The 25695-nt window shown below is 37.5% G+C and overlaps 1 protein-coding gene across 1 annotated transcript in view; it reads right to left on the bottom strand.

Moving 5' to 3' along the window:
• The window catches only part of LOC138428860 (phospholipid-transporting ATPase ABCA3-like), a 248510-nt gene that overhangs the window by 125933 nt on the left and 96882 nt on the right, over window positions 1-25695 (bottom strand). The window contains exons 9-11 of the mRNA XM_069569793.1: window positions 5533-5662; window positions 663-817; window positions 260-415 (exon numbers count right to left, since the gene is read on the bottom strand). Coding sequence (XP_069425894.1) covers window positions 260-415; window positions 663-817; window positions 5533-5662 — 441 coding nt within the window. The remainder of the gene's footprint in view (window positions 1-259; window positions 416-662; window positions 818-5532; window positions 5663-25695) is intronic.

Here is a 25695-nt window from a genome sequence, read left to right as displayed (position 1 = left end):
GTGATAACTTACTATTTTACATGGGGGATATATACAAAGCTAAAACACATAATCTAGACTATATTAAGAACTTTGAAAAATTAACAATAAATTAAAACCCCATAACCATATTTTATCAACTGGATCAATGATGGAAATACCCTCTGATTATCATTTGGGAAGTTCCATCTAGAGAGTTAGATTCATATCAGCTCATAGGTTGTGTCAGCTCAGTTTTATATATTAGCTGGGGCAGGGACCCATGTTAGTGGTTCTTTACCTTGGAGTCTCCTATAAGTGCTATAATAATGGAGAGTTTACGCTTCATTCCTCCACTCAGTGACTTTGAAAGGGCATCACGCTTTTCTATCAGGTCAAAAGATAGCAGCATTTTGTTAATTTCTTTAGAACGTATTTTTGGAGGTACTCCTTTTATCTAAAAAAGAAGCCAGAGTTTACATGGTGCTTCCAACTTTGTCCTTAGAAAAATCCTTTCATCAGGATTTTTCTTACACAGTTATCTAGACATGAGCCTTTTCTTCTCTTTTCCCCCCTTTATAGTTAAGGAACAATGTCTCCAAAAAAATGAATTTCCACTAAATAAGGATAAAGATGTTGGTTCTTTGTCACACTGCCTGAAGCATATGAAAAGAGTGGGAAAAAAGAATATATCTCTGGCTCACCACACAGTAGAAATAGAGATGTTCTGACACTGTCAAGTGATGGAACAATATGTCATCCTGGGGGCACAAGCCCAAGCTTTTCCTGACTTGAACCATATCTTTTGAGATATCATATCCACTAATATACACCTTTCCACTGGTAGGACGATAGAGACCTAGAGTTAAGCATAAGACATGACAGAAACAGTTTCAGTGCGAGAATCTGACAATACACGGTTCATTAGCACCTCCTTAATAGTCTATTTGTAGACTACTTGAAAGAATTATGAGTACCTCTTACAAAGAAAGTGACCTGGTACCTTCTGGTAATGGGGAAATTTTTAAAAAATCTATATATTCTGGTTTCTAATGAGTATAAAAATATTAATTGAGTAATAAAAATACTTAGAATTTTCTGTTTCAGTGTTCTGTGCTACTGTCTATTTGACAATATAGGCAAACCACAGTATAATCTTACCAACTTGCGATTCATCCAACTTGACATTTTGCATGATGTTCTCTTCATAGAAGTTAAATAAGCAGGGTGGCAATATACAGCCTTGTTATATTCCCTTCCCAACTCTGAACCAGTCATTTGTTCTATGTCCAGTTCTAACTGTTGCTTCTTGTCCCACATACAGGATTCTCAGGAGAAAGATAATGTGATCTGGTACTTACATCACTTTAAGAACTTTCCACAGTTTGTTGTGATGCACACAAAGTCTTTAGCATAGTCACTGTAGCAGAAGTAGATGTTTTTATTGAACCCCCTTACTTTCTCCATGATCCAACGAATGTTGGCAATTTGATCTCTGGTCCCTCTGCTTCTTTGAAACCCAGCTTGCATATGTGTAAGTTCTCAATTCATGTACTGCTGAAGTCTATTTTGAGCATAACTTTAGTAGCCTATGAAATGAGCACAATTGTATGGTAGTTTGAACATTCTTTGGCCTTGTCTTTCTTTGGGATTGGAATGAAACTGACCTTTTCCAGTCCTGTCATCACTGCTGAGTTTTCCAAATTCGCTGGCATATGGAAAGCAGCACTTTAACAGCATCATCTTGTAGGATTTTAAATAGCTCAAGTGGAATTCCATCACTTCCATTGGCTTAATCATGGTAATGCTTCCTAAGGTCCACTTCACACTCCAGGATGTCTGGCTCTAGGTGATTAACCACACCACTATGGTTATCAGGATCATTAAGACCTTTCTTGTAGAGTTCCTCTGTGTATTCTTGCCAACTCTTCTTAACCTCTTCTGCTCTTGTTAGTTCCTCACCATTTATGCCCTTTATCATGACTATCCTTGCATGAAATGTTCCTTTGATACCTCCAATTTTCTTCAAGAGATTTATAGTCTTTCCCATTCTATTGTTTTCCTCCACTTCTTTGCATTGTTCATTTTAGAAGGCCTTGTTATCTTGCCTTGCTATTCTCTGGATCTCTGTATTTAATTGGGTATGTCTTTCCCTGTTCTCTTTATCTTTGCTTCTCTTTTTCCTCAGCTATTTTAAAGCTTCTTCAGACGACCACTTTGCTTTCTTGCATTTCTTTTTCTTTGGAATGATTTTGGTCCCTGCATCCTGTACAATGTTAAAAACGTCCATCCAGAGTTCTTCAGGCTCTTTGTCTACCATATCTGACCCCTTGAATATACTTGCCACTGCACTGTGTAGTTGCGCATATTGTACAAGTACCACATGCTACTAAGCTGGAAACTTTAAATTGAATAATTTTATGTTATATGAATTTTTCCTCAACTAAAAATTATCATTCAAAAAATTACAAGACATAACCCTTGGGCTTCAAGCTACTTTTAATTGAGGAAACAACTGTCTCAACAACTGTGATACATGATACAATTAATTCATTCCGCAAGTATTTATTGAAAACACTGTAAGGCCAGACCCCGGGGCCATGATGGGCAGCCCCTTCTCTCCCCCGCCGGTGGGCGAAGTCCCTAACGGAAGGAGCCTCCCAGATCCTGGGGACCAATGACAGCACACTTCACCAGCTAAAGCTGCCCCACCCCAGCCACGTAGAAGGACCTATCAGCCCACGACGCCTCGGCCTGGCGACCTATCCGAACCCCCGTCCATTAACCTGACCATCCCTTACAATGAACACACATAAGCCACCTCCAGCACGGTCTGGGCGTGGATTTCCTTGACCTGCCTCTTTCAGGTCCCAGAACCTGCCCCGGAGTGCTTCCCCATTAAAGCCTGTTAGACACTCTTTTTGGTGTCCTGGTCGTCTTTTACCTACCACTTACTGTGGAAGAAATTACTCTAATCCCTTGGGACATAGTTACCAAACAGAGGTAAGGATGATTAATTGTGGTTGATGGGATCAGGAAGTAGCTTTTGAGCTGAATCTTCATGAATGAGTAGAAAATTTCAAAAGGGAAGTGGTGGTTTAGGCATTCCTGGTAAGGAAAAGGGAATGTGCATATACACATTAGGAAGTGCATAATATATGTTCTGAGATACCAAATGCATTGGTTTCCAATGGCTGCTGTAGCAAATTACCACAGAGTTAGTGTTAAAACAAAAGAAAGTTATTCCATTACAGTTCTGGAGACTGGAAGTCTGAAATCAGTATCACTGGGGTGAAACTGAAGTGTCAGCAGGGCCTCACTCTCTACAGAGACTCTGAGGGAAAAATCCATTTGTCTTTTTCGGATTGCGGTGGCTGCTAATATGTCTTATCCTGTGAAGCAACAACTCTGGTTATCTGGGTCCAACATCACCTTGCCTACTCTCTTCTTGTCTTCTATTCTTCTGCCTATCTACAATCTCCCTCTGTCTTTCACTTATGAGGACACTAGAGATTTCATTTAGGATTCAGCCAGATAACCCAGGATTATCTCATTATACAGCCCAGGTGTCACACACCCCAACAAGCTTCTTGGCACAGAACTATCCAACCCCATGCAGGGATCCATCTTACCAGGAAAAACCCTACTTGCCCATGACACTTGGGACCTTTAGGGTATCTGGATTGCTGGTTCTTGATCTTCCTAAGAAATATTGTGGAGCAAACCCATTTTTATTTAGGATTTATTTAGTCATTTAGGATTTGGTTCTGTGGGTTTTTAATTTTTTTGGTAAGTAAACAAAAACTAATTAAACAAGGTCTGCTGAAGTTGTGAATTGAATCACGCTTGACTTTTCAGTGAGAAAGACAGACCACTTCACTGCCCTGCCTCCTCACAAGGGTCAGGGCCCGCACCTTTTTCCTCCCAGGCAGAAAGTGGAAGCCACCTTGGCTGGAGCAGCCCACCACACCAAGCAGACCCCAGGGATTTATTGTTGTCTTTCTGGCCAGGTCTGTGCCTAATACATCAGCTTCTCCACACTACATGTTGGGCATAGACCTGGCCAGAAGACATGGCAAGGAGACGATTATCTTCGGGGACCACTGTCACAAAATGTAAAGCATGGAATATGTTCTAAGATGAAATATATAAAAATATTTAATAAGTGGCAGTTGATATTATACTGAAGACAACAATAACAATATTCACTAATAATTATGTGGAATTAATTAGGAAGTAATGATTAAGAGCTTTAACTAAGTTTCAGAAGTATTTCAAAGATAGAAGCTAACAAAGAATTGTTGTTTTACGTCATTTCTTTCCTCAAAGATAAGGCTACTTATAGTTGACCTAAACTGGGAAATTCATCCTTGCTCCAATCTTTCACTTGACACTCTGGTATCATTTTGGTCATTCCTATTCTCTATCTGTTCTCTAGCCATATAATATTCCCTATTTTCTTACTTCCTGGCCCTGAATATTCTTAGAATATGCATCTCCCCTTTCTTTTATGATTCATTACACCTTGTACCAATCTCAAATTAGATTTTATTTCCCCTTTGCTCATAGACCTTGCCCGCAGTATTACATCAAGGTGACAGGACAACACCCAACACTCAAGCTTTATTTTTTACTTCTCGAGATGTTATAAAATTCCTATTTACTTATCAAATCCTTGCTCAACTATAAGATCTTTGAAGGGAAAGACTTTCTGCTCAACACTGCATTCTTAGTTTTTACCCAAATATGTGGCATATTAATGTATACTAATGATATGAGTAAAGTTTTGCCTCATCTGTAATTTACTGAATCACTTGAGTAATGAGAACACTTTCTGGGATAATAGTGAAGTCATCTATCTTAATAGGCAACAGGATTATTCAGAAGTATGCATATGTCAAAATGCAGCAAATGAATACTTAAAATTTAAGCATTTTTTAATTAAAATTTTATTCCAAAAGAAAAATTCTAGTTAATGATATGCATTCTAAATTATTTATCAGGAAGCATCTTAATGTCTAAAATTAATTTTCAGATGCCTAAAAATGGAATCAATAGATCTGTGACAAATATATAAAATGGTAAAATGGTAAAATCTAGTCAGTGGGTGTAAGGGTGGTCACTAAAAATCTTTCAACTTGGATGTGAGTAGAAATTTTCTTATTAAATATAAAAGTATATTCATAAGAACATATAATACACATTATACAATGAAACAATGTACATCGAACAAATTAGGATGGTTTCCTATGAAGGGAACAGGGGAACAGAAGAAAGTAATGTAAAAGGAAATTTAAAGGTATAGGTAAGTGAAAGTAGAAAGGCTCTCTAGTCTTTGCATTGACCAATGAGGATGGTGCACTAAAAAGTGAGAAGTGGGATGTACCTGAGAAACAAAAATAAACATTGATTTTTAAGCTCAATAATAAGTGATTTTACACTTTATAAAGAAAGCAGATTAATAAACAGCCATATGTATCATTTAAATAACAATGTCAATGTCAAGAAGAGTACACAAAAGCTTCAAAGCTTAATCCACAGTATCTGTGTGTCAAAATAACCATGAATCTTTACCTGTGAGGACAGATAAGGTAGTAGTCTTCCCTGCTCCATTAGGACCAAGAAGGACAGTGATTTGCCCCTCATATAAATTCAAAGACAAGTCTTGAACTGCTAGTACTGTCATATTTTGCAATGTGAATTCCTGTGAAAAGGAAAAAAAAAACCACAAACCTTATATCTATTACTATTACTTATAAAGGGCATGCATTTATATCAGTTATCTATAGAATAAGAAAATGAGACCATTAATCTCAAAAGGTAAAATCAAAGTATAAAAGAAAAATATCATTAATAATTATATTTGGAAGCAAAATGTGGATAGAAGTTCAAAGGAGGCCCATAAGACTTTTTCTGAACAATTTCATGGAGTCCCACTTTGATCTATTTACTGTCATGAAGCTGATATATTACAATCTGTTCCAGTCAATGTCTTTCTGCTAAATTCCTGAACTTAATGCAAAAACTCATTACATGTAGTTGTCCTATAAGCACTTCAAACTCTACTAATTAGTTAGTTCAGTGGCTCAGTTGTGTCCAACTCTTTGCAATCCCATGGACTACAGCATGCCAGACTTCCCTGTCCATCACCAACTCCCAGAGCTTGCTTAACTCATGTCCATTGAATCGGTGATGCCATTCAATCATCTCATCCTCTGTTGTCCCCTTCTCCTCCTGCTTTCAATCTTTCCCAGTATCAGCATCTTTTTAAATGAGTCAATTCTTCGCATCGCATGACCAAAATATTGCAGCTTCAGCCTCAGCATCAGTACTTCCAAAGAATATTCAGGACTGATTTCCTTTAGGATAGACTGGTTGGATCTCCTTGCAGTCCAAGTGACTCTCAAGAGTCTTCTCCAACACACAGCTCAAAAGCATCAATTCTTTGGTGCTCAGCTATCTTTATAGTCCAACTCTCACATCCATACATGACTACTGGAAAAAAGCATAGTTTTGACTAGACGGATCTTTGTCTGCAAAGTAATGTCTCTGCTTCTTAATATGCTGTCTAGGTTGGTCATAGCTTTTCTTCCAAGGAGCAAGCTTCTTTCAATTTCATGGCTCCAGTCACTATCTGCAGTGATTTTGGAGCCCAAGAAAATAAAGTCTGCCACTGTTTCCATTGTTTCCCGATCTATTTGCCATGAAGTGATGCGACTGGATGCCATGATCTTAGTTTTTTGAATGTTGAGTTTTAAGCCAGCTTTCTCACTCTTCTCTTTTACTTTTATCAAGAGGCTCTTTAATTTTTCTTTGCTTTCTGCCATAAAGGTGGTGTCATCTGCATAACCTAGGTTACTGATATTTCTCCTTGTGCTTCCAGCTTGTGCTTCATCCAGCCCAGCATTACCATGATGTACTCTGCAAAAGCAACGACATTACTTTGCCGACTAAGGTCCGTCTAGTCAAGGCTATGGTTTTTCCTGTGGTCATGTATGGATGTGAGTTGGACTGCGAAGAAGGCTGAGCACTGAAGAATTGATGCTTTTGAACTGTGGTGTTGGAGAAGGCTCTTGAGAGTCCCTTGGACTGCAAGGAGATCCAACCAGTCCATTCTGAAGGAGATCAACCTGGGGATTTCTTTGGAAGGAATAATGCTAAAGCTGAAGCTCCAGTACTTTGGCCACCTCATGCAAAGAGTTGACTCATTGGGAAAGACTCTGATGCTGGGAGGGATTGGGGACAGGAGGAGAAGGGGACGACTGAGGATGAGATGGCTGGATGGCATCACGGACTCAAAGGACGTGAGTCTGAGTGAACTCCAGGAAATGGTGATGGACAGGGAGGCCTGGCGTGCTGCGATTCATGGGGTCACAAAGAGTTGGACACAACGGAGCGACTGAACTGAACTGAACTCTGCATATAAGTTAAATAAGCAGGGTGACAATATACAGCCTTGATGTACTCCTTTCTCAATTTGGAACCAGACTGTTGTTCCATGTACAGTTCTAACTGTTGCTTCTTGACCTACATATAGATTTGTCAGCTGGCAGGTAAGGTGGTCTGGTATTCTCATCTCTTTAAGAATGTTCCACAGTTTGTTGTGATCCACACAGTCAAAGGCTTTGGCATAGTCAATAAAGCAGATGTTTTCCTGGAGTGTTCTTGCTTTTTCTATGATCCAACAGATGCTGGCAATTTGATCTCTGGTTCCTCTGTCTTTTCTAAATCCAGCTTGAACATCTTGAAGTTCTCGCTTCACATACTGTTGAAGCTTTGCTTAGAGAATTTTGAGCATTACTGTACTAGCATGTGAGATGAGTGCAATTGTGTGGTAGTTTGAACATTCTTTGGCATTGCCTTTCTTTGGGATTGGGATGAAAACTGACCTTTTCCAGTCATGTGGCCACTGCTGAGTTTTCTAAATTTGCTGACATTTTAAGTGCAGCACTTTCACAGCATCATCTTTTAGGATTTGAAATATCTCGACTACAATTACATCACCTCCAGTAGCTTTGTTTGTACTGATGCTTCCTAAGGCCCACATGATTTTGCATTCCAGGATGTCTGGCTCTAGGTGAATTATCACACCACTGTGGCTATCCAGGTCATTAAGATCCCTTTTGTATAGTTCCTCTGTGCATTCTTGCCATCTGTTCTAGTATCTTCTACCTGTTAGATTGATACCATTTCTGTCCTTAATTGTGCCCATCTTTGTGTGAAATGTTTCCTTAGTATCTCTAATGTTCTTGAAGAGATCTCTATTCTTTCTCACTCTGTTTTCCTCTATTTCTTTACATTGGTCACAAAGAAGGCTTTCTTATCTCTCCTTGCTATTCTTTGGAACTCTGCATTTCACATGGGTATATCTTTCCTTTTTTCCTTTGCTTTCTTTTCTCAGCTATTTGTAAGGCCTCCTCAGACAACCATTTTGCCTTTTCTCATTTTTTTTTCTTGGAAATGGTCTTGATCACCGCCTCCTGTACAATGTTATGAACCGCCATCCATAATTCTTTAGGCACTCTGTCTATCAGATGAAATCCCTTGAACCTACTTGTCATTTCCACTGTATAATTGTAAGGGATTTGACTTAGGTCATACCTGAATCATCTAGTGGTTTTCCCTACTTTTTTCTGTTTAAGTCTGAATTTTGCAATGTTGACTCTCCATTTTCAGCTGAAAAGAATATAATCAATATTATTTTGGTATTGACCATCTGGTGGTGTCCATGTGTAGAGTCGTCTCTCGTGTTGTTGGAAGAGGGTGTTTGCTATGATCAGTGCTTTCTCTTGGCCAAACTCTATTAGCCTTTGCCCTGCTTCATTTTGTATTCCAAGGCCAGACTTGCCCATTACTTCAGGTATCTCTTGACTTCCTACTTTTGCATTCCAGTCCCCTATGATGAAAAGGACATTTTCTTATTGAGTGTTAGTTCCAGAAGTTCTTGTAGGTCTTCATAGAACTTCAGCTTCTTGTGGCTCTGCTGGTGAAGAATTTGCCTGCAGTGTGGAAGCCCTGGGTTTGATCTCTGGATTGGGAAGATCCCCTGGAGAATGGAAAGGCTATCCACTCCATTATTCTGGCCTGCAGAATTCCGTGGACTCTATAGTCCATGGGGTTGCAAAGAGTCGGACACCACTGACTGACTTTCACTTTCACTCATCTGAAAATGTATTCCTCCTGCTATATTCCTTTTCTGAGTAAGTTGCACCATTATCTATCTGGATGTACAAGGCAGAAGCTTGGGATTTCCTTGCCCACAGCTCCCTCTGTCTCATCTACTAAAATATATCAGTCACTTATCCAGCGGATCCACACTGGTTGCCTTGTAAAAACACAATGCCTGAAGGACACTAGAGCAAATTGTCAGCTTTTCCATGGTTGAGGCAGTGCTGAGAGCAGTGCCGAAACAGTGTACTGTATGACCCTGCACAATGGGTGACAGATGACACAATGGAGTGCAGTCCCTGATGGACAGCTCTGGTGGAGGAATACTTGGTGGCTCCTCTCCCAGTGGGAGCACTGCAATACCACCTACTTCACAGTGCAGCTCAGAAACAGATGAGGGGTTCCTACTCCAACAACTAAGGTGCAGACCCTACCCCTGATATGGCTGTGGCAGCCACAGGGTAAAGAGGAGGCACTGCTTAACATGCAGGGCAGGTTCTGATCACCGTAAGACAAGTCACACTGCATATCAAGCGGATAAAAGCCAGGACACACTGAAGAAAGAAGCAGCAGTCATCCATACTAAGAACAGCATTGGCATCAACAATATCAAAGCCATTCAGGCTACACACGGATGCTACCACATCAAATAGCCTTCTAAGACCATGGTAGATAATTGTTTCTCCTAAACTCACAAAGTAAGAGAAACATAGATAAAAGGAAGTAGAGGAACAACTCCCAGCTAAAAGACCAAGAAAACTCACCTAAAAGAACAAACAGTGAAACAGACCTCTTCAGCCTGATAGACACAGAGTGCAAAAAGGAGACAATGAAAGGCTATCAGTAAAAATTCAGATTATTATATAAAGAAACCAGAAACTATAAAAAACCAGGAAAAATTAGAAATGTCATTTGCTGAGGCAAAAGCTGAGCTAGAAATAATGAATAGCAGATTGAATAATACAAAATGTATAAGTGATGAATAAATTCCAACAAAAGAAGTAAAAGTAAAGGAGATCAAAAAATATACTTGAAGAAATTATGACTGAAAACTTTCCAAACCTAAAGAAGTGAAGTGAAGTGAAAGTCGCTCAGTCATGTCTAACTCTTTGTGACCCCATGAAGTATACAGTCCACGGGATTCTCCAGGCCAGAATACTGGAGTGGGTAGCCTTTCCCTTCTCCAGGGGATCATCCCAACTCCAGGAGTGAACCCAGGTCTACCACATTGCAGGCAGATTCTTTACCAGCTGAACTACTGAAGTGAAGTGAAGTGAAATGAAGTTGCTCAGTCATGTCTGACTCTTTGCGACCCCATGGACTGTAGCCTACCATGCTCCTCTGTCCATGGGATTTTCCAGGCAATAGTACTGGAGTGGATTGCCAGGGAAGCAAAAAGAAAAAAGAAAAAAAAAAGGAAACAGATATTCAGATACAGGAAGAATAGTGATTCCCAGACAATATGAACCCAAGCAGACTTACACCAGACATACTATAAAGTGGCAAAGAAAGAAAGTCAAAGTGTTAGTTGCTCAATCATTTCCAATTCTTTGCAACCCCATAGATGGTAGCCCACTGGGTTATTCTGTCCATGGAAATCTCCAGGCAAGAATACTGGAGTGGGTTGCCATTCCCTTCTCCAGGAGATCTTCCCAACCCAGGGGTCAAACCCAGGTCTCCTGAATTGCAAGCAGATTCTTCTGTCTGAGCCACCAGGGAAGCAAAAGTTAAATGTAAAGAGAGGATGCTGAAGAAAAGGAGAGAAAAATAAAATTTGATTGCAAGGAAATCTCCTTAAGGCAATCAGCTGGTTTCCCTATAAGAATATTGCAGGCCAAAAGGGAGTAGCAAGATACATTCACAATCTTGAAAGAGAAAAATCTGCAACATAAGATACCCTTTCCAGAAAGATTATCACTTAGAATAGAAGGAGAGATAAAGAATTTCTGAGACAGGAAAAACTAAAAGAACTAAACTAAAATGAACCTTATCATAAAGGAAATATTGAAAGATATTTCCAAAATAGATAAGAAATAAGAATCCATAGAAAAGAGAAAATGAGAATTGAAAAGGAAATTACTTAAGTAAACCAGTATACAGATTAAAAAAATAAATAAATAAAATAAAAAATTTTTTGTGAAAGCAGTGAACAGCAAAAGGGTAAATATGAAGATGTAAAAGAGGACAACAAAGTCAAAAAGTGTGAAGAAGGAGAATAGCAAAATGCAGATATTTTTACAATGCATTAGAGCCTATAAGAAAGTCAGTCTAAAGCAGTTAGATATAGAAAAATGTTAACATACTTGAAAAACAAGATAATCACAAACATACAATAGTTTCACAAAAACCAAAAAACAGAGAACACAAGCATAATTAATACAAAAGGAACTAATCAAACAAAAAAAGGAAGAACAAAAAGAAAAAGAAAGGAACAAAGAAGAAATCAACAAAGAAACACAGAATCAATGGGAAAATTAGGTTTAAAATGGCAATAAATACATATCTATTGATAATTACCTTAAGGCAATGGCTTAAATGCTCCAATCAAAAGACAGAGTGGAAGATTGGATTAAAAACACACACACGAATCTAGCTGCCTAGAAGAGAATATTCAGTGCAAATGACAGACATAGGCTGAAAGTGAGAAGATGAAAAAGACATTTCATTCAAATGGAAATTAGAGGAAAGTGGGTGTAACAGTACTCATACGAGAAAAAAAATAGACTTTAAACAAAGACCATAAAGAAAAATACAAAATAATATTATAAAAGAATAAATGCAAGAAGAGTGTATTACACTCATCAACAAATATGCACATTTTAGGGGTATAACTGAATCATTTTGCATCCAAATACATAAAACAAACACTAACAGTATAAAGGTGGTGCAGTGGTAGAGAATCTGCCTGCCAATGCCAGAGACTCAAGAGATATGGGTTCAATCTCTGGGTTGGGAAGATTCCCTGGAGTAGAAAAGGGCAACCCACTCCAGTGATTTTGCCTAGGAAATTCCATGGACAGAGGAGCCAAGCTGTCTACAGTCCATTGGGTTGCAAAGAGCCAGACATAACTAAGTGCCAGATTTTAACACCCAACTCACATCAGTGGACAGATTTTATAAACAGAAGATTAATAACACAACAGAGAAATTAAATGATACAATAGAACAGTTAAGTCTTCTTGATATATATAGGGTATTACATTTAAAAAACAAAAAAACACAGAATACACATTCTTTCCAAGTGCACATGGAACAGTCTCTAGGACTGACCACATACAGGGACACAAGATGATTCTCAACAAATTTAAGAATATGGAAAATATTTCAGCTATCTTTTCAGATCACAATGGCATGAAACTGGAAACCCACCACAGAAAAGAAATAAGAAAAAAAAAAGATTACATGGAAACTAAACAACATGTTATTAAAAAATCAGTGAATCTTATAAGTAAGGAAATAAAAGTCGCCTGTATTCCACCCAAGGGCTGTTTTAACAATTTTTATTCATAGTAATTTTGTAGAAAATTTTGCAGTTTTCCTCAATGAGACTACACACATACATGCACACAATTTTCTATTCTGTATTTTCTCTAAACTTTTAGAATTTCTCATTTCTTTCTATATTCTTTATATGTGTATTTAGCTTTTACAAATTATTGTATAATACAGTAATGATCTTAGTTTACTTTATATTTCTCTTACCATGGAAAAATTTTTAAATTTTTATTTGATAGCATTGCAGTGATATTTTTGTGTATATATACCCATGTTTTTAAATTATATCTCCAAAATAGATTTTTAAAATTGAAGCATTAATCAGAGGATTAAAATATATTTATTTAAGTTTATTGATAGAGATTGTTAATTATTTTGTGGTAGATTTTTAAATTTCTATTTTATATTGGAGCATAGTGGATTAGCAATACTGTGTTAAATTCAGGTGTACAGCAAAGTGATTCAGTTATATATATATATATGTAGATATATGTATATATATATCTATTCATTTTCTAATTCTTTTCCCATTTATTACAGAATATTGAGCAGCATCCCATGTGCTATACAGTAGGTCTTTCTTGGTTATAGTATATACATGTCAATCCCAACCTCTCAGTCTATCCCTCCTCCCAATTCTTTCCCCAGTAACCATAAATTCATTCTCTAAATCTGTGAATCTGTTCTGTTTTGTAAATAAATTTATTTGTATCATGTTTTAAGATTCTGCATATAAATACTATCATATTATATGTGTCTTCACCTGACTTGTTTCACTTAGCTTCACTTTGTCAACAAAGTCCGTCTAGTCAAAGCTATGGTTTTTCCAGTAGTCATGTATGGATGTGAGAGTTGGACTATAAAGAAAGCTGAGCATTAAAGAATTGATGCTTTTGAACTGTGGTGTTGGAGAGGACTCTTGAGAGTCCCTTGGACTGCAAGGAGATCCAACCAGTCCATCCTAAAAGAAATCAGTCTTGAATATTCATGGGAAGGACTGACGGTGAAGTGGAAACTCCAATATTTTGGCCACCTGATGCGAAGAACTGACTCATTTGAAAAGACCTTGATGTTGGGAAAGATTGGAGCCAGGAGAAGGGGACGATAGAGGATGAGATGGTTGGATGGCATCACTGACTCAATGGACATGAGTTTGAGTAAACTCTGGGAGTTGGCGATGGAAAGGGAGGCCTGGCGTGCTGCAGTCCATGAGGTCACAAAGAGTCGGACACGACTGAGCAACTGAACTGAACTGAACTGAGTATGATAATCTCCAGGTCCATCCATGTTGCTGCCAATGACATTATCTCATTCTTTTTAATGGTTGAGCAATATTCCATTGTATATATGTACTACCATTTCTTTTATCATTCCTCTGTTAATGGATATTTAGGTTGTTTCCATATCTTGGCTATTGTAAACAGCATTGCAATGAACATTGGGGGTGGGGGTGTATGTATCTTTTTGAACCATGTTTTACTCTGGATATACGCCCAGGAGTTTTGCCTCTGGACCACATTGCAGCTCCATCTCTAAGGAACCTCCCCATATTGTTCTCTATAGTGGCCCTACCAATTTACATTCCTTTCAACATTGTAGAAAGGTTCTCTTTTCTCTATACCTTCTTTTTTTAAATATAAATTTATTTATTTTAATTGGAGATTATTTAATGTTTATTTTTTGCTGATATTTTGATGATAGCCATTCCAACAGGTATGAAGTGATACCTCATTATAATTTTGATTTTCTCTAATTATTAGCAAGGTTGAGCATTTTTACATGTGACTCTTGGCCATTTATATTTTCTTTATAGCAATTTCTAGTTAGGTTTTCTGCCCTTTTTTTTTTTTTTTAAATCTTGAGCTTCATTGTAGATTTTGGAGATTAATCCCTTTGGTAATATCATTGCAAATATTTTCTCCCATTCTGTGGGTTGTTTTTCATTTTTTATGGTTTCCTTTGCTGTGCAAAGGGCTTCCCTGGTGGCTCAGAGGTTAAAGCATCTGCCTGGAATGCAGGATACCTGGGTTCTATCCCTGGGTCGGGAAGATCCCCTGGAGAAGGAAATGGCAACCCACTCCAGTACACTTGCCTGGAGAATCCCATGGAGGGAGGAGTCTGGTAGGCTACAGTCCATGGGCTCACAAAGAGTTGGACATGACTGAGCGATTTCACTTTCACTTTCACTTTGCTGTGCAAAAGCTATTGAGTTTAATTAGGCCCATTTGTTTATTTTTGTTTTTATTTCCATTATTCTAGGAGGCAGCTCAGAAGAGACATCACTGCAATTTTGTCAAAGAGTGTTCTGCCTGTTTTCCTCTAAGAGTTTTATAGTTTTATATTAATCTTTAATACATTTTAGGTTTATTTTTGGGTATGGTGTTAAAAAATGTTCTAAGTTCATTTGTTTTACATGTAGCTGTAGGTTCCTTCATTGTATAATTTGCCTCATTTGTTATAGATTGACCATAGTGTGTGCGGGTTTATTTACGGGCTTTCTACCCTGTTCCATTAATCTACATTTCTGTTTTGTGCCAGTAGCATACTATTTTGAAGACTATAGTTTTGTAGTATAGTCTGAAGTCAGGGAGCCTGTTTCTTCCAGACGTTTTCCTTTTTCAAGATTGCTTTAGCTATTCAGGATCTTTTATGTTACCATACAAATTTTAAGATTTTTTTTAATTTTTGTGAATAATGTCATTGTAATTTGATAGGGACTTCATGTAATCTGTAGATTGCTTTGGGTAATATAGTCATTTTAACAATATTGACTCTTCCAATCCAAGAACATGGTATATTTTTCCATTTTTCTGTGTCATTGTCTACTTTAATATAATCAAATAAAAAGCATTTTTTAATATATTGGAAAACTTTCATTTGCAATTTGATTATTATGAGTTACTTTCAAAGTAAATAATCCTTCTGTAAATAAAATATTTATATATTAACATGTATTACATATAAATTCCTATTTCCACATATCAGCTTTATTTACAATGATGCACATTTGCAAAATACAGTGAAGAAGTATATTTTAGTTATTATTAATCTAAAAACAAAAGTATATGATCAAAAATAAGTACCTTAAAATACTTTTATAATTCATGTTCTTTTACTAGATTTAATGTTACTTTTTAAATACATTTATAACACTAAAGAAATAAAAATTGTTAAGGAAATGAATTCTCTAACTGAGGAACTGGAGATAATTATGAAATAATTCTTATTGGCTTTTTGCATTATAGTAAGAAAGAATGTACATCAGAGTTTTATTTTAAAATAACATATAATATTGATGTAATAATACAGACATGTAATCTTTAGATTTGTACTGGATGAATTGTATCAATTTATCTCTGAGAATTTCCCAACATCCTGTTTGGATACTTGGGAGTCTATAGTTTAGAGCCCAAAGGAGAGATTTGAATTGGATAAATTTGAGATTCCATCATACAGATAATAATTAAAGCCATACACACACACACACACACACACACACACACACACACACACATGCACACACATTATTATATAGAGAGCGCTTCAATTTCTTTTAGAAGGAGGTACATTAGACAAAACAAATACATGAATGCTATTAAGCCAGGAATAATATCTTTGCATGTATGTAAAAACCTCTGGCTGAATCAGGGAGGCCATTGTTGTTGTTGTTCAGTCACCCAGTCACATCCAACTTATTGTGACTACATGGACTGCAGCACACCAGGCCTCCCTGTCCCTCACTATCTCCCAGAGTTTGCCCAAGTTCATGTTCATTGCACTGGTGATGCCATCCAGCCATCTCTTCCTCTGACACCTTTTTGTACTTCAATCTGTCCCAGTATCAGGGACTTTCCCAATCAATTGTCTGTTCATGTCAGATGACCAAAATACTGGAGCTTAAGCTTCAGCATAAGTCCTTCCAGTGAATATTCAGGGTTGATTTCTCAAGACTGACTGGTTTGATCTCCTTGCTGTCCAAGAGACTTTCATAAGTCTTCTCCAGCACCACAGTTCAAAGACATCAATTCTTTGGCATCTTGTCTTCTTTACAATCCATCTCTCACAACCATATATAACCACTGGGAAAATCTCCTCTAGGGAGGCCAGTAGATATGTATAAATACATAGATAAGGCTTTGCTGAAGTTTCTAATGTACTGGTCCCTCCCCCTGAAAATATGCACATTTTAGTAAATAAAAGGTATCCGAAAATGTTTTTTAAAAGTGAGTCAGTGATAAAATCCAAGAGCAAACTTAAAAATACCTTGAGACAAATGGCAATGAAGACACAGTCATACAGAATCAATGGGATGCAGCAAAAGTAGTTCTTAGAGGGATGTTTATAGTGATACAAGCCTTTCTAAAACAATGATAAAAGTCGTAAATAAACAACCTAACCCACCACCCAGAAGAATTAGAAAAAGAACAAACAAATGTAAAGTAAGCAGAAGGAAGAAGATAATAAAGATCATAAAGAAAACAAATAGAGATTTTAAAACCACTGGAAGCTTTTGATTTAAATTAGGTCCAGTTGCTTATTTTTGTTTTTATTTTCATTACTCTGGAAGGTGGGTCATTGAGGATCTTGTTGCAATTTATGTCAGAAGGTATTCTGTCTATGTTTTCCTCTAAGAGTTTATAGTTTCTGGCCTTAAATTTAGGTCTTTAATCTACTTTGAGTTCATTCTTGTGTATGGTATTACAAAGAGTTGCAATTTCATTCTTTTGCATGCAATTGACCAGTTCAGTTTTCCTGTCACCGCTTGTTGCAGAGATTGCCTTTTTTCCATTGTATATTTTTGCCTCTTTTGTTAAAGATAAGGATCTATAGCTGTGTGGATTTATCTCTGGGATTTCTATTTTGTTCCATTTATCTATATTTCTGTTTTTGTGCCAATACCATACTGTCTTGATGACTGTAGCTTTGTAGTATAGGCTGAAGTTGGGAATGGGAGAAAATGACAGCAAACAAAATAACTGACAGAGAGTTAACCTCCAAAATACACAAGTGTTCCATGCAGCTCAATACTATAAAAATAAATAATCCAATAAAAAAGTGAGCAGAAGACCTAAACAGACATTTCTCCAAAGAAGACATACAGATGGCTAATAAACACATGAAAAGATGTTCAATGTCACTCATTAATATAGAAATGCAAATGAAAAACACAATGAGGTATCTCACCAGTCAGAATGGCCATCATCAAAAAGTCTACAAACAATAAATGCTGGAGAAGGTACGGTGAAAAGGAAAACGTCTTACATTGTTGGTGAGTATAAAAACTGATACAACCACTATGGAGAATGGCATGGGGATTCCTTAAAATACTAGAAATAAAACTACCATATGACCCAGCAATCCCACTACTGCGCGTATACCCCAAGGAAACCAGAATCGAAAACACATGTACCCCAGTGTCCATTGCAGCACTATTTACAATAGCTAGGACATGGAAGCAACCTAGATGTCCCTTGGTAGATGAATGGATAAAGAAGTTGTGGATACATATACACAATGAAATATTACTCGGCTATAAAAAAGAATGCATTTGAGCCAGTTTTAAGTCAGAAAGAGAAAGAGAAATGCCATATATGAGAACATATATATGGAATCTAGAAAAATGGTCCTGATCATCCTATGTGCAGGGCAGCAAAAGAGACACAGATGTAAAGAACAGACTTTTGGACTCATTGGGAGAAGGAGAGAGTGGGATGATTTGAGAAAATAGCATTGAAACATATACATTACCATATATAAAACAGACAAGCAGTGCAAGTTTGATATATGAAGCAGGGCACCCAAATCTGGTGTTCTGTGACAACCTGGAGGAACAGGGTAAGGAGGAAAGTGGGAGGGTGTTCAAGATGGAGGAGACACATGTATACCTATGGCTGATTCATATTGATGTATGGCAAAACCCATCAAAATATTGTAAACTAATTATCCTTCAATTAAAATTAATTAATTAATTTTAAAAACACTAGAAGAAATTCAATAAAACCAAGAGTTGATTCTTTGAAAGGGTAAACAAAATTGATAAATTTCTGCACAGTCTCATCAAGAAAGGAAAAGAGAATATCCAGTAACTATAATTAGAAATTAAAGAGAAGAAATCACAACTGATATCACAGAAATACAAAATACCATAAGAGAATAATATGAAAAGTTATATGCCAATAAATTCAACAGCCTAGAAGAAATGGACTCTTTAGAAACATGCAGCTGTTCAAAACTGAAGGGCTGAATCAAGAACAATTAAATAACTTGGATGAATCCATCACTACAAGTAAAATAGTATCCATTAAAAAAAAAAAAAACTTCCTACAAACAAAAGTCCAGAGCCTGATGGCTTCACTGGCAAATTCCACCAAACATGCAAAGATCTTCTACCAATTTTTCTCAAACTCTTCCAAAAGACTGAAGAAGAGAAAATACTTTCAAAGACATTCTGTAAAGCCATCATTACCCTGATACCAAAAACAGACACAGACACTACCAGAAAAGATTTCAGAACCATATCTTTGGTGAATATTGATGTGAAAATAGTCAAAATGTCAGCAATTGAGTTCAACAGCACATTATAAAAAATATCACACACCACAACAAAATTTAAGTCATGGCTAGTTCACAAGGATGATTCAACACATGCAAATCCATCCATGTGATCCACCACATCAAGATAAATCAAAAACCACATGATTATCTCAATAGCTGCAGAAAAAGGCATTCAATAAAATTCAACATGTGTTCATGATTTAAAAAAAAAACTCATACCAAAGTAGTTATTGAGGGAACATGTCTCAACATAATAAAAGTTATTTATGACACATCAACATCCAATATGATACTCAGTTGTGAAAACGGAAAACCTTTTTGTTAAAATCCCACTCTTACCACTTATATTCAACACAGTATGTAATTCAAAAAGTGCATGCAAACCTATCTTCATGGTAGCAATATTCCCAATAGCCAAGACATGGAAACAATATAAATGTCCATTGACATATGAAGAGATAAAGACAATGTGGTACACATACACTATAGAATATTACTAAACCATAAAAAGAATGAAATAATGCCATTTGAAACAACATGGATGGACTTCGAGATTATCATACTAAGTTAGAGAAAGACAAATATATCATATCACTTATATTTGGAATCTAAATTATGACACAAAAGTATCTACAAAACAGAAACAGACCCCCAGTTCAGTTCAGTTCAGTTCAGTTCATCTCAGTCACTCAGTCGTGTCCGATTCTTTGCGACCCTATGGACAGAAGCACGCCAGGCCTCCCTGTCCATCACCAGCTCCCGGAGTTCACTCTAATTCATTTCCATCAAGTTCGTGTTGCCATCCAGCCATCTCATCCTCTGTCGTCCCCTTCTCCTCCTGCCCCCAATCCCTCCCAGCATCAGAGTCTTTTCCAATGAGTCAACTCTTCACATGAGGTGGCCAAAGTACTGGAGTTTCAGCTTTAGCATCATTCCTTCCAAAGAAATCCCAGGGTTGATCTCCTTCAGAATGGACTGGTTGGATCTCCTTGCAGTGCAAGGGACTCTCAAGAGTCTTCTCCAACACCACAGTTCAAAAGCATCAATTCTTCGGCGCTCAGCTTTCTTCACAGTCCAACTTTCAAATCCATACATGACCACAGGAAAAACCATAGCCTTGACTAGACTCTATTATTCATAGAATAGATAAATAACAAGGTGTTATTGCATAGTGCAGGAAATTATATTCAATATTCCATGATAAACCACAACAGAAAAGAATCTGAATCACTTTGCTATACAGCAGAAATTAATACAACATAAACTATACTTCAATAAAAATACTATAGAAAAATAAATATGATTAATATGCAAATATCTCCAGGTCTTAAGGAACAACATGAAAAATAAATGTATAATGTAAGTAGAAAGAAACTTTAATGCGGAATCAAAAGGAAACGTTAAAGAGCAATAACAATGTGACAGAAGTGAAGAACACTTTTGATGAGTTCACTAGTGGACTGGACATGGCTGAGAAAAGAAGACACAGTAAGCTTGAAAACATGACAATAGCAACATCTCAAAGTGAAATAAGAAGAAAAAAGAATGAAAATGATCAGAACAGAATCTCCAAGAACTGTTGGACAGTTACAAAAGGTGTTGTCTATGTATAATATAATGGGATTGCCAGAAGGAGAAGAAAGAGAGAAAGGACCAGAAGATATGTTTGAAGAAATGATGACTGAGAATTTTCCAGATGAATGATAGATGCCAAACTATATTTCTAGGAAGCTCAAAGGAAATTCAGCAGGATAAAGACCACACACACAAAAATATCTAGACCAAAGCATGTATTTGCCAAAAACCAAATAATAAAAATCTTGAAAAATAAAAATATCTTGAAATAAGCCATGGCTGAGTGGTCTAAAGCCCTGCGTTAAGGTTGCAGTCTCCCCTGGAGGCATGGGTTTGAATCCCACTCCTGACAAGCCAACCTAGGGCTTCCCTTGAGGCTCAGTTGGTAAAGAATCCACCTGCAATGTGGGAGACCTAGGTTCAATCCCTGGGTTGGGAAGATCCTCTGGAGAAGGGAAAGGCTACCCACTCCAGTATACTGGCCTAGAGAATCCCATGGACTGTATAGTCCATGGGTTCACAAAGAGTCAGACATGACTGAAAGATTTCATTTCACTTTACTTGAAATAAGCCAGAGATCAGAGAAGAATAAGGATTAAATTACATAAGACTTGTATAAGCCGCTGACAGGTAGAAAAGGAGGAGAGGATAAAACAGGTAACAAAGAATAAGTGCGATAAGTATAAGAAAGTTACAGTTGGTGATGCTCAAACGCTGAGTCATGTTGGACTCTTTTGACCCCATGGACTGTAGCCGGCTTCTACAGGCTTCTCTGCCTATGGATTTTCCAGGCAAGAACCCTGGACATGTTGCCATTTCCTACTCCACGGGATCTTCCCCACTCAGGGATCAGACTCTTGCATCTCCTGCATTGGAAGGCAGATCCTTTACCAGTGTGCCACCTGTACTCTCAATTATAGATATTAATATTAAATATTGATGGTAGTTTAGTCACTAAGTTATGTCCAATTCTTGTGACTCCATGGACTGTAGCCCACACTAGGCTCCTTTGCCCATGGGATTTCCCAAGCAAGAATATAGTAGTGGGTTGCCATTTCCTTCTCCAAGACCTAGGAATAGAACCCAGGTCTCTTGAGTTGCGGGGGGAATCCTGCATTGCAGGCAGATTCTCTACTGACTGAGCTATGAGGGAAGACTCATTTAAATAATATTCAGTTCAGTTCAGTTCATTTCAGTTGCTCAGTCGTATCCGACTCTTTGTGACCCCATGAATTGCAGTACGCCAGGCCTCCCTGTCCATCACCAACTCCCGGAGTTCACTCAGACTCACGTCCATCAAGTTGGTGATGCCATCCAGCCATCTCATCCTCTGTTGTCCCCTTCTCCTCCTGCCCCCAATCCCTTCCAGCATCAGGGTCTTTTCCAGTGAGTCAACTCTTCACATGAGGTGGCCAAAGTACTGGAGTTTCAGCTTTAGCATCATTCCTTCCAAAGAACACCCAGGGTTGATCTCCTTCAGAATGGACTGGTTGGATCTCCTTGCAGTCCAAGGGACTCTCAAGAGTCTTCTCCAACACCACAGTTCAAAAGCATCAGTTAATATTAATTCACCTATATTAATAATAACTTTATATAATCATGATCTAAATGCACCAATTAAGAGACTGAATTTTTAAAAAGATGGGACTATATATTGCCTACAAGAATTCCACTTTGGGGGCTTCCCTGGTGGTCCAGTGGTTAAGAATCTGCCTTGTAATGCAAGGGACACTGGGGTTCATCCCTGATCTGGGAAGATCCCCATGTGCCGGGGGACAACTGAGCCCTTGCCCCACTACTACTAAGCCTGCGCTCTGGAGCCTGTGAGCTGCAACAACTGAGCCTGCATGCTAGAACTACTGAAACCTGCATGCCCTAGAGTCTATGCCCTGCAATAAGAGAAACCACTGCAATAAGAAGCCTGTGCACCACAATGAAGGGTAGCCACTCTTTTCACAATGAGAGAAAACCTATGCAGAGCAATGGAGATCCAGCACAGCAAAAATAATAAAAATCATAAATAAAAGAATTTCAATTTAAACACAAAGACACAGAAAAATTAAAGGTGCCTGTGACACCAAGATGTCATGCACCTCTGCTATGTCTAAGGTCTCCTGGGTTGAAGGCTCCATTTTCAGGGATGGGGGTGGTAAAGGTGGAGAGGGAGCCGGTGTCATGCCACATCTGGGGTGATTGAGTTTGAGGGCAGGCAGAATCATGGGAGCGTCTATGGCTAAAGGGATGGTGTCACAGCCCCAGCTGCTGCTGCTGCGTGGTCTACTGTGGCCAGAGGTGCCACTTAACCAGGAGACTTGGTTTGTATGAGCTGCCTCTCCTGCTGCTTCTGGGTTCTCTGGAGCTGTGGGCTCAGCCAGGGGTCTGGGATTGCAGACACTGCCTCCACTGCTCCCACTTGCCACCACCTCATGTGTTCCTAGTCCACTTTATACAGTTGCACAGATGTATGGAATCCTCTGGCAACCATGTCTATTGCACAGAAGCAACTTTGCTGAGTTATGGATATTTTACTGGTTGTAGAGTGAAGTAGAAAGACAAAGCAACTTACGCTGCTGTGATGCTGACACCACCCTATCATTTCACATTTGTTTTTAATTGTAGCACATGTACCATATTAATATGTTAATAACACAAAATATTGAAAATACATAAATATATGGGGACATGCACTATCTTCTCACTTTCTATAAATATAAGACTGTTCTAAAAATAAAATATATTTATAGTCTATCCCTAATTGAAAGAAAAAATCATCAATTGTCATGAATGAGAAAAATCATATCTACTTCCCTCCTTGACCTTTGCAGATTAGGATATCAAGTAGAGTGAGAGCAGGTAGGTAAAATTAAGATAACATCATTTCATTTATTGATGATAGGAAATTCAGTCTTCCCAGGGCCATGGTTGAGGATAAAGTTAAATTACCCAGGGAGTTAGGTAATGATAAGATAACAGAAACAGTAAGGTTAAACATTTATTAGAGAAATATGTTTGAAACCACAGGGACAAAAATTGGTTATTTTTCAAAGACCAGTAGGTACAAGTGATGGTAGAGAGGGAGAAGTAGTCGGTAAAGGAAGAGAACGAACTCTTCTAAATATCTACTATGTCCCAAGCACTGTTTGGTTTTATATATCACATCTCACAATTAACCCGTAAAGCAAACCTATATGGTAGCTACCATTCCCCACATTGCAAATGAAGAAAATTAAGCTCAGATATTTTAAGAAATAAAAAATACATGGAAGAGGTGGGAATCAAACATATTTGTTTTATTTTATTTTATTTTTTTTTTAAGGAATCTACCTTCCATTTTATTCATTTACATATTCTCTCACATAAAAGGATACAGAAATCCATCGGTTTTTAACCAAATCAGAACTACAGTTTTTCAGATTTATTTATTTATTTTTCCCCCCAATTTTATTTATTTATTTATTTATTTTTAATTTTTAGTTTTTTATTTTTTAAATTTTAAAATCTTTAATTCTTACATGCATATTTGTTTTAAAATTCGTCTCTTAAACCCTTTCTGCTAACTTGAACAGATGCTGAGAAAAGGACAAATATAGAGAGTAATGGAAAAGTAATAATACATTATAGTTAAAGTGCATTGTATCTACATTTTCTCCTTAAGCCTTCATCTTGATATTTGTTTTAAATGTCATCTCTCTGCTGATAAATTTCAAATGCATATCAGGCTTTAAATTTGCCTAAACTCTAGACTTCTAAAACTGTTTGATATCTCACCTGGATGTTTGTTTAAATGGTACTTCAAACTTATATCCAAAAGAGATCTGTTAATTTCCTCAAGCCTTCACTTTTAATTAAAAAAAAAACTATAATTACTCTCCAGTCTTTTCCATATCTGTAAATATCACCACTATCCACTCAATTGTTCAAGTCAGAAACCCGAATCAAATGAGTTTCCTCCTCTTCCCTCAACCTGCTGCACTCTTTACAGTTCTAATTACAGAAAACAGCCTTAAACTGTTCACTTCTCTCTCAAATTCACTGACACCACCTTAGTCCAAGCTGTTATGATTACAGAAACTTCCTTATTCATCTTCCTCTCGGTAATTCTCCACACCACAGTCAGAGAATATTTTCAAAGCATAAGTCAGATTATGTCCTTATAGCAATCATACTCTTTTAGTGACTTCCAACTATTTTTCAAGTCCAAAGTTTATTGAACTTTACTGTGACCTCATGGTTCCTACCTGATCTGGCTTCTATCTCTTCAAACTTGTTTCAACCATTTCTTCTTTGTTTGCTTCTTCAAATACATAACAATGCTTTTTCCACCTCAGAACTTGGATTTAATGTTCTGTTTTAATCTTTTATCTCTCACTTTTCAACTCCCTGATTCATCCACATCTTTCAGATTTCAACATAAAGATCACCTTCACAGAGAGGCTTTCCTTCACTATTCCATCAAAACGACTTCTCATTCTTGTTGTACGTCCAAGTTATTATCCAATCATCTTGTTTCCCTCATGATGTAATACATTCTATAATACATGATATAATCATTTTTTTCGGAGTCTTACCTTTATCCCTTCAGGCAGACTTCCAGTCAGACTTCACCATTGACTCAGTGGTGGCTTCATAGAAGGTAGCACTAGCACCTCAGCAAGCCTCATCATTACCACATCCAGTGGCTTCTCTCTCCAGGACTGAAGCAAGAAGTTTCCTGGCATGTTTCTCTGTCACCAAGTACAAAGTTTTTCCAGTTGCCAGACATAGCCTATGGTACCTCAGCAAACTTACCATTCACACAATCACAGAACCACAGCCTTCAGTAAAGTAAGTTTGACCTCATCCTTGGTAGATAGGAAGAAACTTTTCCAAGTTTGTTCTTCCAGTGAGTGCTGCCCCCTGAGCCTTAGAGGTAGTGACTATTCTCTAGTCTACTATTTCTATATC

The sequence above is a fragment of the Ovis canadensis genome, chromosome 24 (assembly GCF_042477335.2).
Source record: "Ovis canadensis isolate MfBH-ARS-UI-01 breed Bighorn chromosome 24, ARS-UI_OviCan_v2, whole genome shotgun sequence".
NCBI lineage: Eukaryota > Metazoa > Chordata > Mammalia > Artiodactyla > Bovidae > Ovis > Ovis canadensis.
This window is presented reverse-complemented; position numbering and strand designations above follow the sequence as displayed.